This window comes from Physeter macrocephalus, chromosome 6 (assembly GCF_002837175.3).
Source record: "Physeter macrocephalus isolate SW-GA chromosome 6, ASM283717v5, whole genome shotgun sequence".
In the NCBI taxonomy this organism is placed as follows: Eukaryota; Metazoa; Chordata; class Mammalia; order Artiodactyla; family Physeteridae; genus Physeter; species Physeter macrocephalus.
The window spans coordinates 15,537,290-15,553,624 of NC_041219.1; the positions used below are offsets into that span (position 1 = coordinate 15,537,290).

A 16,335-nucleotide genomic window follows, 5' to 3' on the forward strand; every position below is an offset into this window, starting at 1 on the left:
CTGTGTCTCTTTTTTTAAGTCTACCCTGAACCTACAGCCAACGATCCAAGGGTTCATGAATAGTTTAACAATGAAAGGGCAGAGCTATTGAGTAATCCACGCTCATTAATTGTGCACTTGCCAGGAGGATCTGTCTTTAAATCATTAATGCAGGCAACATTTCTCTCTAGAGCCATCAATGTGATTCCACTGCCTGAAAAATGTAATAATGATGGATTTTCTTATGATTTTTCTTTTACTTTTTATTGGAACTTCAGAGACACAGGTATTTTGTACACACTCTTAAATACCAGGGCTAAGCAATGGACTGTAATTTTCTTAAGACTCTTAAATAGTTGTTTCTTGTGACAATGAACTAGGATAGATAGAAATACTGATTTAGTCTTTGATAATGCAGTATGTTTTGTTGAGTTTTTGTTATCTGTTATTTGGTAAATAGTTATGTGATATAACAAATTTATATTTTACAGTGATAGGAAACATAGTGTGATATCTTAAATAGTGCAGAGTTATGTAGTGAAGTGTTACTTTATTTTATTGATTGTGATAACTTTATGGTTTTAACTTTCTTGCTTTTCAGAATTTTAACACAATCACTTGCTTTTGGTGTTCCAGGTTGATGTTTCTAATGCTGTTCCTGGTACACGGTATGATGTAACCATCTCTTCCATTTCTGCTACAACATACAGCTTACCTGTTAGTAGAACAGTGACAACGAATGTGACAAGTAAGTATATGTTTTCCTCTTTTTTTTTTTTTTTTTTTTTTTTTTACAAAGTATTTGGAACCATTATAAATCTTTTGGATGGAAATATTTACATTGGCGATATGTGCATTGTATGCATGAGAACAATTTAGTAATTAAAGCAAAATGGAAACTTAAGAAAGTGATCTGTTTAGAACCTGAGTTCTACTGGTTATCTTCCATTCCTTTCAAAGAGCAAAGATAATTTTTCTATACTTGTTTGTGAAATGGATCAGAAACACTGTTAATGGTAATATTTAAATAATACAAAGCCATGAAAATAAACTCACTATAGTTGCCTGAAAGAGTTATTTAGTTTGTAAGACTGGTTCTTGTTTTCTTAGTGTTTGTGTATAAGCCTTGCGTCAAGTAAGTTTTTTTAAAAACTGATTTGGCATTAAAAGTATATTTGGCATGTAGTATTTAATAGCATTCCGTTTTTTACATTCTTATAAAAGACTATTTTTGGTATTCCCCAAAGCATTTAATCTTTTTTTTTTTCTTGTGGTAGCAACGCTCTAGGGAGGATAAACTTACACGTATGAGACATTAGTCTTTGGGAACTTCAGAAGTCTACAATTTGTAGATATTTTTCTTACATATGATTGTGAAAATACAATAGTTTTTGACCTTATAACAACATGAATTTTTTCAAAAAAAATAGAACCAGGGCCTCCAGTCTTCCTAGCAGGGGAAAAAGTCGGATCTGCTGGGATTCTTCTGTCTTGGAATACACCACCTAATCCGAATGGAAGGATTATATCTTACATTGTAAAATATAAGGAAGTTTGTCCATGGATGCAAGCAGCGTATACACAAGTTAGAGCAAAGCCAGACAGTCTGGAAGTTCTTCTTACTAATCTTAAACCTGGAACAACATATGAAATCAAGGTAATTATTTTGTAAATAGTTAGTATTAAAATATTCATTCATTTTAAAAGTGAAGGAGTTTTATCCCACCAGGTCAAGCCTTTGCAGCAAGTGACTGAAGAATGATCATCTGAGTCTTGGCCTCATTGCCCATCTGGGCTTTTAAAACTTGAACAAATTTTATAATCTCTTTTCATTTTTGTGTGTATTTATATAATTTATTTTTCTTATTGATATTGAACCTACTGACAGTCAGCTCTTTATCATTTATCTTCTGGACAAGTCAAAGTTTTATTATTTCAGATTCTGGTTAATTAGAGAGTATAAAACTTGAATGTAATTCTTATGGTCTATTCTAGGTTGCTGCTGAAAACAGTGCTGGCATTGGAGTGTTTAGTGACCCATTTCTCTTCCAAACTGCAGAGAGTGGTAATTTTCCTAAATCATTTATTCTGAATTAACTTCGTTATGAGGTTTTGTCATTGAAAATAAATAGGGATATAAACAAAATCCGGCACTAAAATGCATAAAATTTTCAACAACATGGCCATTCAATTACTTTTAAAGTCTTCTTGGATAGTAAATTTACTCATTAAAATGTATATTGTTCTTTCTGATTATAAAAACACTAAGTGTTATCTTAGAAAACTTTGAAAAAAACCAGAAATTAAAAAAACCCTAAATGAAAGTTATCCATGGCCCTGTTATATAAAAAATGCTGTTACCCTTTTGGTCCATTTCTGGCTGATCTTCTTTTTCCTATGAATATATGTCTTTGTGACTATATATTAGTAAAAGTAGGCTTGTGCCATTTATGCAAGTTTATAGCCTGCCTTTTCCTCTTAACTTCAAATCATAAGTATTATTATGACATTAGACTTTTGGAAATACAGATTATAATGGTTATCATATTATTCTATAACATGCAATCATTACCAAACCAACTTAAGCTACCTCCATTCTCCCAATGGCTGAGATGAAAAATGTGATTTCATCCTGATTCCTCTCTCTCGTAGTACACTCTAATCTATCACAAACGCTGCCAACATTATATCAAAATATATCCTGAATCTCACTCCTATTGTTAATCACCCCTGCGTAATCCATTATCATTTCTCGCCTGAACAATCGAAAGTCTCCTCACTGGTTTTCCTGTTTCCAGCTTACCTGCCTATAGTTTACTCTCCCGACAAGAGCCACATAATGTTTTGAACAGAAGCTAGACTATGTTACTTCTCTCCTCCTAAGATGGCTCCTGTCTTATTCAGAGCAAGAACCTAAGTCCTTCCCATGAGCTACAGTGCTGTGTATGCCCCTTCCCCTCTCTGACTTCATCTCTTACCTTTCTCCTCTCCCTCTGTCTACTCCAGCCATACTGATCTTCCATCTTAGGGTCTTTTCTCTTGCTATTCTCTCTGCCTGGAATACTCTTTCACTAAATATCTGTAGAACTCTCTCCCCAGTTGATCCAGATCTCACTTTACCTTTCCTGACTACACCTTCTAAAATAGCCCTGTTTCCTTCTATCCATCTTTATTTCCAACAGATTTATTTTTCTCCATTGGACAAGCCTGACATGTAACACATTTACTTGCTTTTTATTGTATGTATTAACCTAGTAGAACATAAGCTTTGTGATAAAACTAAATTGTTATAGAATGGAGGTAATTTTATCTATTTAGTAATTCAGCTGTTTTTTTTTTTTTTTTTTTTTTTGTGGTCTGCTCCCTTTGTTGTGGCCTCTCCCGTTGCGGAGCACACGCTCCGGACGCGCAGGCTCAGCGGCCACGGCTCACCGGCCCAGCCGCTCCGCGGCATGTGGGATCCTCCCAGACCGGGGCGCGAACCCGGTTCCCCTGCATCGGCAGGCGGACGCGCAACCACTGCGCCACCAGGGAAGCCCTCAGCTGTTTATAATAGCAAACAGTCAGAACCAGTAAATAGAAAAATGGCACAAAGAATGGCATCTCCAATCAATAGCAAATATTTTCTGTGGAGCTTATAGTCTAGTGGGCTAAGATAAATAAATGAGTTACTAAGTAATATACTAGATTGGTGAGAAGTGCTATAAAAACAATTTCTGTAATTTTGTGCAACTATAAATATTCTGTATAAAGATACAGATAAAGATAAAAATATCCAGTGGCTCACTGCCAAAGGAGTACATTGAAATGGGCCCTGTATATCTAGAGGGGATTATGCAATTATAGTGTTTAAAGAAACATGTGCCAAGCTTTACGGCCCAGTTTTTATTTGAGACCCCATCAAGAGAAGCATGTGAATACATGCTCTATGCCATAGAAATAATTAAGAGAAAATTCTAGAGTTTATTTAAAATTAGAAATTAATGATTCATGAGGTCTTTTTCCTATTGATATTGAACCTACTGACATTCAGATTATTAGCACAACTAAAAATTGAGAAAATTATTATTTTAAATTAAATGTTCACTAGGATATAAAAGAAAAATTTATTACTTATGTTTTTAGCTTCAGGGAAAATAATTGGAATAATTTTTGAATGACTTAGCAAAGAGTTTGTTCTTTTTTTAAAACTCTCATCTTGATATAGCTTCTGATAAAGCCTGGTACATGCAGATTATGATTTCAACTTGACAGTATTTTGAACTTTATATATTTTATACTCTACTAACTGACATAATTTCTGGAGTTATTTGCTGTCTTGGCAAATTATGATTGGGACAGACTAACACTCTAGGATGGCATGAAAATAATACCGGAACAGAAGTTTCACTCTGTTTCTGACTTGCTGTGTTTTCTTGGGGAAATTACATAATCACATAATCAGTCTTGCCTTATCTTTTGTTTTTTTTAAAAAAAATGTTAAGTGGTAAAAATATAAACCTAAATTTAGTTAGATCAGTTATGTCCAAGTTTTCCCCAAGGACTCCTTTTTATTATTTATGCTACATAGAACTAAATTTAAGGAAAATTTCTGTGGAATAAATAAATTGCATTTATTATTATTAAACCAGAAATAATTTCTTTCTCCCTGAATAAAAATACTCCTAAAGTATAAAGTTAACCCATTATACCATACTGAGCTGATATCACATCCACAAGCACAAAAATCTCAACTTTCTTACTTCTCACACAGCATTGTTTCAGACAAATGTAGAATTTTAGCTTCAAAATATTAGAAATATCTCTTGTACCTTCATTTCTAACTTGATGGATCCTTAGAAATGTAGAAGTTTCTTTTAGAAGTCTCTATATTTGATTTAGAAAGGTTTTTTTTTTTCTGGCTCAAGAAAATGTGTGTTTTGTATAGTATACACTTTGAAAAGTTTTAATTAGTTTCACATACTTACATATTTACGCAAGTCACTTGTTTAGCTATGCCCTCAAAGTGTGTGGAAGACTAATCTGAAAGGTGAAGTGATTTATAAAAAGAATTTTTTGATGCTTTAGTGTCAGATCTTTACTTGGACCAAGATGGATAAATTCACTATAAAAATCAAAAGATGATGGGATTTTGGTACCTAAAAATCCAGAAGTAGAAACTAGAATATTTAAAGTAAGGGAAGACCTGTCAGCTACAGAAAAGAGCCAGAATTAGTCTTCAGACACCACGAAGTCACAAAAGGAAAACACACAGATTTTACTGAGGCAAAAATAATGTAATTTTAAGTTAATAAAAATAACCTCTTTTTCACCAAATGTTGTTTAACAGATTTAATTAATTTTTATCTAATATATTTTGTGTACTTTAAAAAATATTTTGAAATCATGTTCTGGAATGTAATAAAGATTTGGTTACCTTGTAAATTCAAATTTCTCTACACTTGGGCAGTTCCTCATGATTGTTGTTAAGGCCGATTTGGAAATGTGCCAGCTTGTATGCAGTCTGTTATTGATATATATTTCAGGCATTCTTATGAAATTTGCATACTTAGACAAATAAGAAATTTAAAACAATGATTAAGATTAATGATAAAAGCTTTGATTCTTATAATTCCATAGCATCATGTATTTAACAAAGTTTGCTTTATTTTATCTACTCAAAAGAAATTTTAGTGCTAAATCTTTAGTATCAGAGAGTTTTCATATTGTCATTGTCCTTCTTAAGCTTTAATTCCATTGATCAGTTTCTCTTGAAGAAAAAAATTTCTATCCATTATGACATCCATTATTAATGATTAATCATCTTCCCAAATTGTTGTATTTTACTTTTTTCCATTAAAATGCAGCTGTTGTTAAGTTTCTTAATTTCTGTTTAACTCATATCATTCACATACAGCTCTCCTGCCCAGGACCTAACTTTCTTGTGTATTTTATATGGCTTTCATTTACAAATCATATTTTGGTATTCTTCTCTACAGTGTATACCTAAACTCTGGTTATTTGATTTCTCAATACTAGGCACTTCTATCATTTATATTGTTTTACCCCAAACATATTGTTTTGTTTTTATTTCTTTCAATAGTGACTTGTCATGGTTGTTCTATATTCTAAAGGACCTTGATTATTTACTCAGTCAATTTTGCATAATTAACCTTGAATTAATAAGTATCATTTTTCTTCACTCTGGCCTCATTCCAACTAAGATAGCATATAGCTTATTATTATGCAGATTATTAATAATTAATAACAAAGTATCATGAATTCTGATGCAAGTTGATTTTGAGGGTGTATGAAAGTCAAAATATAATAACCACAATCAATTGGGTGGTATCCATTTTATATTAGACACTAAATATTTACATACATTCTAGAAATGTGCTTTTTGGTGCAAATGGTTATGTAATTGTTTGAATTGGCCACTTCTTCATTATCTAAGGAATTTACGTAATTCCAAAGTATTTCAGAAAGTAAGGTATTCATTATTCAAATTTCTATAACCACAAACAACTATTGACTGAATATTTTTTCAGACTTATTTGAAATAGTTTATTGATGGTTGTATTGGCCAAATAATCCTGAAGTAAAGCTTATGTGCCTCTTAAACACAACTCTATGGGCCCAATTTCCAGTTCTTTATTTTAGGCAAAAGTCAATTCAAAAAGTATACCCAAGTATATATTTCAAAAAGTATTACCCAAGTAGATTTTATACAATGTATTATACATTTAATTTCATATAACATGGGAAACGTAACATCCCAAAGTTATATAAATGCTATTCTAAGTTTTATAACAGTGTTTTTCCTCTCCTTCAATCCCTCTCACTTCCCTAGCTCCAGGAAAAGTGGTGAATCTCACAGTCGAAGCCTTTAACTATTCAGCAGTAAGCCTGATTTGGTATTTACCTCGGCAACCAAATGGCAAAATTACCAGCTTCAAGATTAGTGTCAAACATGCCAGAAGTGGGATAGTAGTGAAAGATGTTTCAATCAGAGTAGAAGACATTTTGACCGGGAAATTGCCAGAATGTATTGTAAGTATCATGGAACATTTTCTATGTCTCAAAAATTTTAGGTAAATTACATCTTGAAGTTTTGGTAAAATTTCCATTTTACCAAAATGATTCTTAACTGTTTGATTACTTATAGTAACATATGATATACAATTGGCTATAGTCAAGGCAAAATAAGAGAAAGGTTTGAGAATTCAGCAGTGAGATGTCAGATCACTTAGGGAGCTCTGGAAAGACTACATGATAGGCATGGCATTTGTGATAGGCCTTGGAGTAAGGACAGGTGGAGATTATGTGGAGGTAGAGGATACTTTATAAGCCCTGAAGTAGGAAATCGTAGGGTATCACTGGCAAAAAGATAATACTTCCGTGTGACAGGAGAGGAGGGGAGGGGAATAGTCAAGGTTAAGTTTGTGGAAGTAGATTGTTTTTGTTGTGTATATCTTTAGTGAAGAATTTGTTACTACTCTAGTCATAGATGGGAAATCCCTGGAAGTACTGTAATAATGCTTTTTTAAAGTTAATTTTGGTTATGTTTGTGATATTATTGATGAGAAAACTACCAAAATTACTTTTCTTTTAAATGCTTTAAGTTGTAGAAGTCACAAAATATTTTTTTAATTTGGATATCTAATGCACATGAACACATATACACATGTGCCCATATACACACAAACACATGTTCTATTAGCTTTGTCTTTTGAATACTGTTGCAGAAAAAATGATCATAATGGTAAGAAAGTGACGTTATGTTTGAAATTTCACAGTAGGGAAAACATTTCATCTCTTTGGCTCTTGCACTTCTAATATGAATTTTAAAAATTCTTAATAATGATTTTGCTATAGTTACACCTTTATTCAAAGCCACATGAAATCCTACTTATAAGAAAGATTAAGGTGTAAAGAATGCAGTAAATACATTCTGTTCTAAAACTGTGGACAGTGGTATTGATGGTATAACTGTAGACGGTAAGTGGGTATAATTAAAATCTAGCAGATTTGTCTGTAGCTATAATGGGTAAGTGAATCTGCTAAACTCTTACCCAATCATACACATACACACATAAATTAGGAATAATATTTGTAGTATAAAGAAAAAATGAATTACCCTATCATCGCCATCAAGTGACACCACATTATTTTCCCATTGATGTTTATTTTATTCACTAGGAGAATAATGAATCCTTTTTATGGAGTACAACCAGCCCTTCTCCAACCCTCGGGAGGGTGACGCCTCCATCACGTACCACCTACCCATCGAGCATGTTGCCCGGGAGGAAGATGAGCTCTGTGTGGAAAGAGCCTATCAGTTTTGTAGTGACACATTTGAGACCTTATACGACGTATCTTTTTGAAGTTTCTGCTGTTACAACTGAAGCAGGTTATATTGATAGTACGATTGTCAGAACACCAGAATCAGGTATGGTTTCTTTCTTTTTTTTTTTTTTTTTTTTTTGGTAGGAAAAGAAGTTAAATTATTCATAGAATAACCTTTCATTTTTTTCATGTAGATATTTTTGTTAAAACCTTCCTTCCCTTTCAATAACTTTTTTTGCCCTAATAACAGATAATAGGTATCCCTTCTGGAGCATCTTCAATTTCAATACCCTTTTGTGATACTAACATAAGCATCTAAAATGAGAAAGGAGATTTGAGAGAAGAGACTCCTGAACAAATAGCCTTGATCCTAAGATAAGCTTTTATCATTCTGTGACCCCAGCAATTTTTCATAATCATCCTGTCCTTCATCTTCTATAGTCATGTGTAGATGACTTCTCTCACTGATATTGCTATTGCCAGATGTGGAGATAACACCTGCAGTAGCAGAAATATCATGCGATTAACACTCAGCATCAGATAAAAACAGTAGTTAAAAAATACCTACCTGTATCCTCTTTGTATTTCAGTTTCCTTTTGTGAAAAATAGAGACAGTAATAGTATCTTCCTTATGGAGATGGTGTTAGTAATAAATGAGTATGATTAGACATTATTATTACTACTAAATTCTAAGAGTACATATTTCTAGGTATAGTATTTATATATTTAATTATGAGAATATGTCAGCGTCCATATATACACATATATATAGACACACACATCTAAACATACTATATAATGCCATACTAAATATATAGTATCAGAAATTCAGTTGGATTGATGAGTTTTAAGCCTACTGGAAATTATTACTTGAGCAATTTCACTAAAGCATAGTATTTTTTTCTGATTACTTAGGTGTCATTTAAGTACACGTAAATTTCAAGATTTTTCTTGAATTAAACATCTTTGAATCAGACAATTTCCTCTTCCATACTCCTTACTTCTTTTCATACAAAAAAAGAAAGAAAGAATTTCATGAAGGTCACACAAAGTGAAATTTGGTAGACAAGAACTTTGTTTTAAAAAATATTTGAAATGTTTCATTTCAATTAAAAGAAAGGTATTTTTTAATATAGAAACACCTATGAAAAAGAGTATTTTTAAATGTTACCAATGTTACATTAGAATATAGGTTATAAATTTCCTCTCAGAACCAAATACAGATATTGATATAAAAAGTAAAATCACTGCCAACAGATTCTGAAGGTTGAGTTATTTCTTTGCCCCTTCTACCTGTGTAAACCAGAGGGAGAGCTTTTATCAAGCCAGATGCCCAGGGCTTGTTGAATGCAATACATATAAATGCTTCAAGACGATGTAACTGTACAATGAACTATATAGGAGTAAAACACCCTGTGCAATCATATACAGCATAAACTAAAAATAGTAATTGTTGCAAATAAGGAGTTTATCTAATGGTCCACCACTTATTCAAATTCTTCAATTATAGCCTATTTTTTCTTTTTGTAGGTTGAAAAAACAAACACTTTACTGTGTGACCTTTTATTTTTTCTCTGATTTTGTGTATTTAATAAGGTGCTTTTAAATTTTAAATATATATCTAATATTTATTCATTTTTTTTCTGTAATCATTTTAGTGCCTGAAGGACCACCACAAAACTGTGTAATAGGTAACATTACAGGGAAGTCCTTTTCAGTTTCATGGGACCCACCAACTACAGTTACAGGAAAATTTAGTTACAGAGTTGAATTATATGGACCATCAGGTAAGTCTTAATCAGTTTTGTGTTTACCTTTTGGAGTAAGAATTATATAAAATATGTTACTATGATCAAACTTTTAAAAAGTATTTAACTGTTTTTAAAAGACCCTATAGTTGAAGCAAACAGTAAAAGAAGTAATAAGGAAGTGAGGCTCGTTGAACTTTTTGTTTAAAATCATAAATAAGTATAAGGAGGGTAAAACATTGTCCATGTTCCATATTTCATGACAAGGAGCTGAAAGAACAAAGGATAACCCCTCAAGAAGAGAAGTATTAGAGGAGATACACGTCTTCACATATTTGAACAGGAGGACCTTGACTTACTCTGATTGCAAATATATGAAGAACAATGGGCTTCAGTTATATTAAATCAGATTTCTGCTTAGAAGAAAGAAACTATTTCTAATAATTGGGCTCTCTAAAAGTAATATGGGCAACTTCATAATGTAGCGAGTTCACCATCTTTATGAACAAGGAGGAGCTGGACATCCACTTGTCAAATATTTTAAGGGGTTCAAAAACTGTATTAGTAGAAGTTAATTAAGTAAACTCTACAATTCTTTCATAATCTGCATTCTATGGTTCTATGAAATAAGTTTATTTCAGATAGTAATGAAATAACATAAACTCACATATTATCATTTATTTGGAAGAGTGGAAAAATCGACAAATGTCCAAATTATTCATTTGGGAACTTCTAGGAATCTATCATGAAACACATGAGTAAACTTTATTTCTCATCCCTGAGTACGTTATGCTCCTAAAATTCTGAAATATTTGCAGGCCTAAAGATATGGTAGTCTGTTTTTCCCCCTCCCTCCTTAATACATAGACACACATGGATACCCAGACATACCTTTTCTATCAGTACTATTTTACAAAATTTTGACAAAGTACTCTTGTATCTGTGAGGCTGGTAAGTCAAGAGAATGTATTTAGTAACTATCGAATTTAGCAACCTGGAAGTCATTAGTGATCTTACCAAGAGCAGTTATGATGGAGTATGTGGGGTAAATGCCTGCTTGGAGTAGACTGAAGAGAGAATGGGAGAAGAGAATTGGAGCAGTGGGTAATGGACAACTCTTGAGTTCTGCTGCAAAGTGAAGCAGTGAATGGAAGTGGGTAGTGGGAGTGCGGGGTAAGCAGCATTGACAGGTTTTCATTTTAGAGGGAACAAGCAAAGCATGTTTGTTTGCTGATGGGAATAAATTTAAAAAAGGATATGTTGATATAAGAAAGGCAGGAATTATTGGAAAGATATCTTTGTGTAGGCAGAAAATGAGATCTTTTGCTCAAATGTAGGGATTGGTTTGAGATAATCCAGATGGTTTATCCATTGTAACAGGTTATAAGGCAGAGTCTGTGGGTGCAGATGCTGTACATAGGTAGTTGTGTTGGTGGGAGTATGTGGCACATGTCTTCTGAATGATTAATTTTTCCAATTAACTGGGAAGAAAAAGTATAAATATTCATCTAGAAGAGTAGAGAGTGACTGTACTACTGAAGTTAAGTAAGGTGCTGAGTACCATTTAGGGCTCATTTGAAGTGTGGTGATGAATAAAGTGGTATCAGTCAGAGTGGATTTGTGTTTTTCTCCAGTTACCTTCAACAAGACAGGGCTTATGTAAGGCAGTGATTATTACTGACAATGACACTGAGGCTGGATAAAGAGTAGACCTCAAGTGGTGAGGAACCAAACAAAATAAAATAAAGTAGGTGGTAAGATCAATGGATTGGAGGTCCCAAAGAATTGTTGGTTCTGGCTTCTAGAGTAGTGATCAGGAGACAGGAAGTGTGGTCAGAGACAGCTGCATGAAATTGAGATAATTTAGGATTTGCAGTTATTGGTAATAGCGATGTCTATTATGACTGTGAGGGAGTGACTGAGATCAGGTGGAGGACTGGATTATTTAAGGAGAGCTTGAAGTAGTTTAAGGATGATCTCTAAGGTTATTGAAATCACCACAAACTAAGATGGTAGCATTGAAGAAAATGCCATTGAAGCAGGAGCTAAACCATCCAGAATGAGAGTGAGTGACCCTGGGGTCCACAGATCACTACAACAATGAGAGTCAGTGGATGTCACCGATGGCATGAGAGCTGAAGCTGTGGGCTTTTCTAAGGAGAAGCTAGAATTGTCTAAGAGCAAAGAGGAGCAAGGAGAACACTACCACACCTGACCGCCTAGTTGCGGGGAAAAATCAGTCCCCACCATTCAGGGTGTCTGTAGGGAACAGAAGCAGTGGTCTCAGGGGAGAGCTAGGTTTCAGTTAGAGCAAGAAGGGGAAAAAACTATTCAGAGATAAAGTTGAGGATTTAAGGAATTTTGATGATGGCCCAGTTAAGAAATTTTGCTCAGAAGCTAAGCTACAGAAATTTTCTAAGTATATCTTTTTATAGAAGATAGTGAGAATATTTAGCATTTTAATTGAATGAATTTGAGTATCAAACACTGTCACTGTTTTTATATTGGTAAAACCTAATGTGTTCATTTTAACTATGTCAAAAAATAACACTGTGGTTCAATAGGGCTTTATATAAAAGTAATTTTAAATCCTGCAAGATTTTCATTTTTTTTCCATTTTAAATAAATTGACACCAGTGTGATACTAAGCTAAATGTTTAAGATATATTCACTTTTAAAATTGTAATAGTGAATGTTAGTGCATAGGCTAACACCTTAATTGCTCTATACTTAAATGTAAGAATGATTACATGCTTGAAGAGTAAATAATCCACAATAATCTTTTGCTTTTTGCAGGTCAGATTTTGGATAATAGCACAAAAGACCTTAAGTTTGCATTCACTAATCTAACACCATTTACAAAGTATGATGTGTATGTTGCGGCTGAAACCAGTGCAGGGATTGGACCCAAGTCAAATATTTCAGTATTCACTCCTCCAGAAGGTACGAACACCTCCTCTAGTGTGTTAATGAGAATTTTATTGCATCGGTTAAACATTGTATTAGAAGCTATTTGGTTGATATTTACCTAATTCATGTTATTTCCTTATCAGATTACTACCTAGTACATTCTGAACATGTGTTCCTTAGAACACTAAATCCATAGCATGCTTCATAATAAGAGGGACCAAAGATCAAGTAAACATTATAGGAAACATTACATGCAGTATCAGCCTGCATAATTCACAATGAATAATACTGGCAAAATCTCAAGAATACTTAAACAAATGAACACATTTAACTTGGTTTAAACCACATTATTTAATGTTGACTCTATCTTCCCACAAAATAATGTTCAGAGAAATCCATGTATCCCACAATGCCTATAACAAAGTATATTTATAATCAAAAGGATATTCTAAGGAAGTGAGGATTTCTGGAAGGTGCCTAATATAAATTTACCAGAATATACTGAAATTATTTTAAAAAGTTTCTCCTGAAGAATTTTTTTATTTGTATATATTAAACGTCACAGTCTAAGGCGAACTGTAGTGTTTAAAAAAATGTTACCATGCCATTTCACAACCTGTTTTCTGGGCCCACACCAAACTTGCTCAATGCCTTCATTTCTATTTAGATATTGTAATTATTTAGGAGAATACAATAATTTTTTTACAGTCACACTAACACTTGAAAAAGTTTTCAGATTTTGTTTGTGTCATAGCTAACATACAGTAACTTGTGAATTAAGTACACAGTGTGCACACACGCACGTGCATACACACACACATGAGGCTGGGCATACCTTCCCCAGATAAATCATTCAAGTGTTTCACCATGAGAGGGCAGCAACTATTAGGGAATTTTGTACTTCTCCCCCATTTCAAAGAACAACCCTTGATAATATTTTGCTATTGAAAGAATGTAAAAATTATGTTACGTCGATTTCAAATGAAAATTCTAATGTGTTTACGGTTTCAATACACAGGTTAAAAAAGAGATGCACACTCATTAACAAAATGTTCTCATTTTTTCATAACAAAACTTTTTCCATTGTATTTCTATCAGAAGAGTCTTAGCATTGTATGTCTTCTCCATTAGACCTGAAATTTCTCCCACATCCACCTAAACCTGCTCTTAAGCATTTTCAAGAAATCTAGACAGATTTATGGATGGCTGTCAAACACCACAGAGCAATCTGGCCTTCCTCAAACTTAGAGCCCTTGAATTTGGTCTTTTCTCAACCAACCCAACTGACCAATTTCTATTCTCATGTTATGCAATTAAATAAATTCAATCTTCTTTCAAACCAAGCCAATTTTGGTGCTCCTAAACTGAATCCACAATTTAAGATTATTGTTTTATTGTCATCATTCTTGGCCTACAGCATCTGACCAAAACAGGGAAATAGATAATACATTGCCACATACAGTGCCATTTTGTTTATTTGGGATATCGTTTAAGCATTTATTTCCCTTTCTTTATATCTGTACTTTTTATTGACAAAATAATAAGTAGAATTTTAAGGACATTGTTCAACATATTTCACATGGGTTATTTTTCACACCAAGTTATTTTGAATAGATGACTCTACTTGCCCTGTGTAATGAGCAGTGTATCCTGAGTTTTATCCTACTGCCTCCTGAACTACTCACCATGTAGACCACATCCAGGTGGCTTTCAGGAGAGCCCACTGGCAACAGGTGGGTTTCTCTAAGGGCAGGCGTGGCACAGTTGTTACCTCTGCATGCCTGCTTCTCCATGGAGTTCTCAGGGAGTTTTAGTGGAATACTGGGGCAAATGCAATGAATGTAGACTCCGATAACACTAATTAATCCTGGTCCCACTAATTAAAACTTTGCCATAAAGGAATCTTTATATGAGAACAATCTAATAACTCATTAGAACTATATACTTTCAATTAAAATTTATACCTTAGTTTTAGATTATTCTTTTTATTCATTAATACAACAGGGTTCTTTGTAGTCTAATTAGTTACTCAATTTATTTTTTTCTCCATATTTAAAAGTAGTGTATAGTCTATATAAAAATTAGGACCAGCTTTTAAATTAATATATTTTAAAACAACTGGGGTGGCTCGGGCTTCGATTAGAAGCCGGGAGAAGACTGGCGGCGTGAACACAGCCTGAAGGGGTTAGTGCACCAAGTCTAGCCGGGAGGGAGTCCGGGAGAAGTCTGGAGCTGCCGAAGAGGCAAGAGACCTTTTCTTCCCTCTTTGCTTCCTGTGGCGCGAGGAGAGGGGATTAAGAGCGCCGTTTAAAGGAGCTCCAGAGACGGGCGTGGAGCTGCCAGAGAGACAGACTTTTTCTTGCCTCTTTGTTTCCTGGTGTGAGAGGAGAGGGGATTAAGCGCGTCGCTTAAAGGAGCTCCAGAAACGGGCGCGAGCCTCGGCTATCAGAGCGGACACTAAAGACGGGCATGAGACTCCCCTCGGCTATCAGAGCGGACACTAAAGACGGGCATGAGACTCTAAGGCTGCTGCTGCCGCCACCAAGAAGCCTGTGTGCAAGCACAGGTCACTATCCACACCTCCCCTCCCGGGAGGCTGTGCAGCCCGCCACTGCCAGGGTCCCGGGATCCAGGGACAACTTCCCCGGGAGAACGAACAGCGCACCTCAGGCTGCTGCAACGTCATGCTGGCCTCTGCCGCCGCAGTCTCGCCCTGCATTCCGTACCCCTCCCTCCCCCCGGCCTGAGTGAGCCAGAGACCCCGAATCAGCAGCTCCTTTAACCCCATCCTGTCTGAGCGAAGAGCAGACGCCCTCGGGCGACCTACGCGCAGAGGCAGGGCCAAGTCCAAAGCTGAACCCCAGGAGCTGTGCGAACAAAGAGGAGAGGGGGAGATCTCTTCCAGCAGCCTCAGGAGCAGCGGATTAAAGCTCCAAAATCAACTTGAAGTGCCCTGCATCTGTGGAATACCTGAATAGACAACGAATAATCCCAAGTTGAGGAGGTGGACTTGGGGAGCAAGATATATTATTATTCTCCCCTTTTGCTCTTTTTGTGAGTGTGTATGTGTGTGCTGCTGTGTGAGATTGTGTTTGTATAGCTCTTGCTTATTTTTTATTTTAATAACTTTATTTTATCCTACTTTATTTTATCTTCTCTTTTTCTTCCTTCCTTTTTTCCTTCCTTCCTCCCTTCCTCCCTTCCTTCCTTCCTTTCTTTCTTCCTCCCTTCCTGCCTTTCTTTCCTTTCTATTTTTTCTCCCTTTTATTTTGAGCCGTGTGGATTACAGGCTCTTGGTGCTCCAGCCAGGCGTCAGGGCTGTGTCTCTGAGGTGGGAGAACCAACTTCAGGACACTGGTCCACAAGAGA

The 16,335-nt window shown here is 34.9% G+C and overlaps 1 protein-coding gene across 1 annotated transcript in view; it reads left to right on the forward strand.

The window, feature by feature from the left end:
* The first annotated feature begins 211 nt into the window (after positions 1–211).
* The window catches only part of PTPRQ (protein tyrosine phosphatase receptor type Q), a 213,167-nt gene continuing 197,043 nt past the window's right edge, over positions 212–16,335 (forward strand). The window contains exons 1-8 of the mRNA XM_024122873.2: positions 212–265; positions 616–727; positions 1,410–1,636; positions 1,975–2,044; positions 6,812–7,011; positions 8,161–8,410; positions 9,967–10,095; positions 12,853–12,999. Coding sequence (XP_023978641.1) covers positions 212–265; positions 616–727; positions 1,410–1,636; positions 1,975–2,044; positions 6,812–7,011; positions 8,161–8,410; positions 9,967–10,095; positions 12,853–12,999 — 1,189 coding nt within the window. The remainder of the gene's footprint in view (positions 266–615; positions 728–1,409; positions 1,637–1,974; positions 2,045–6,811; positions 7,012–8,160; positions 8,411–9,966; positions 10,096–12,852; positions 13,000–16,335) is intronic.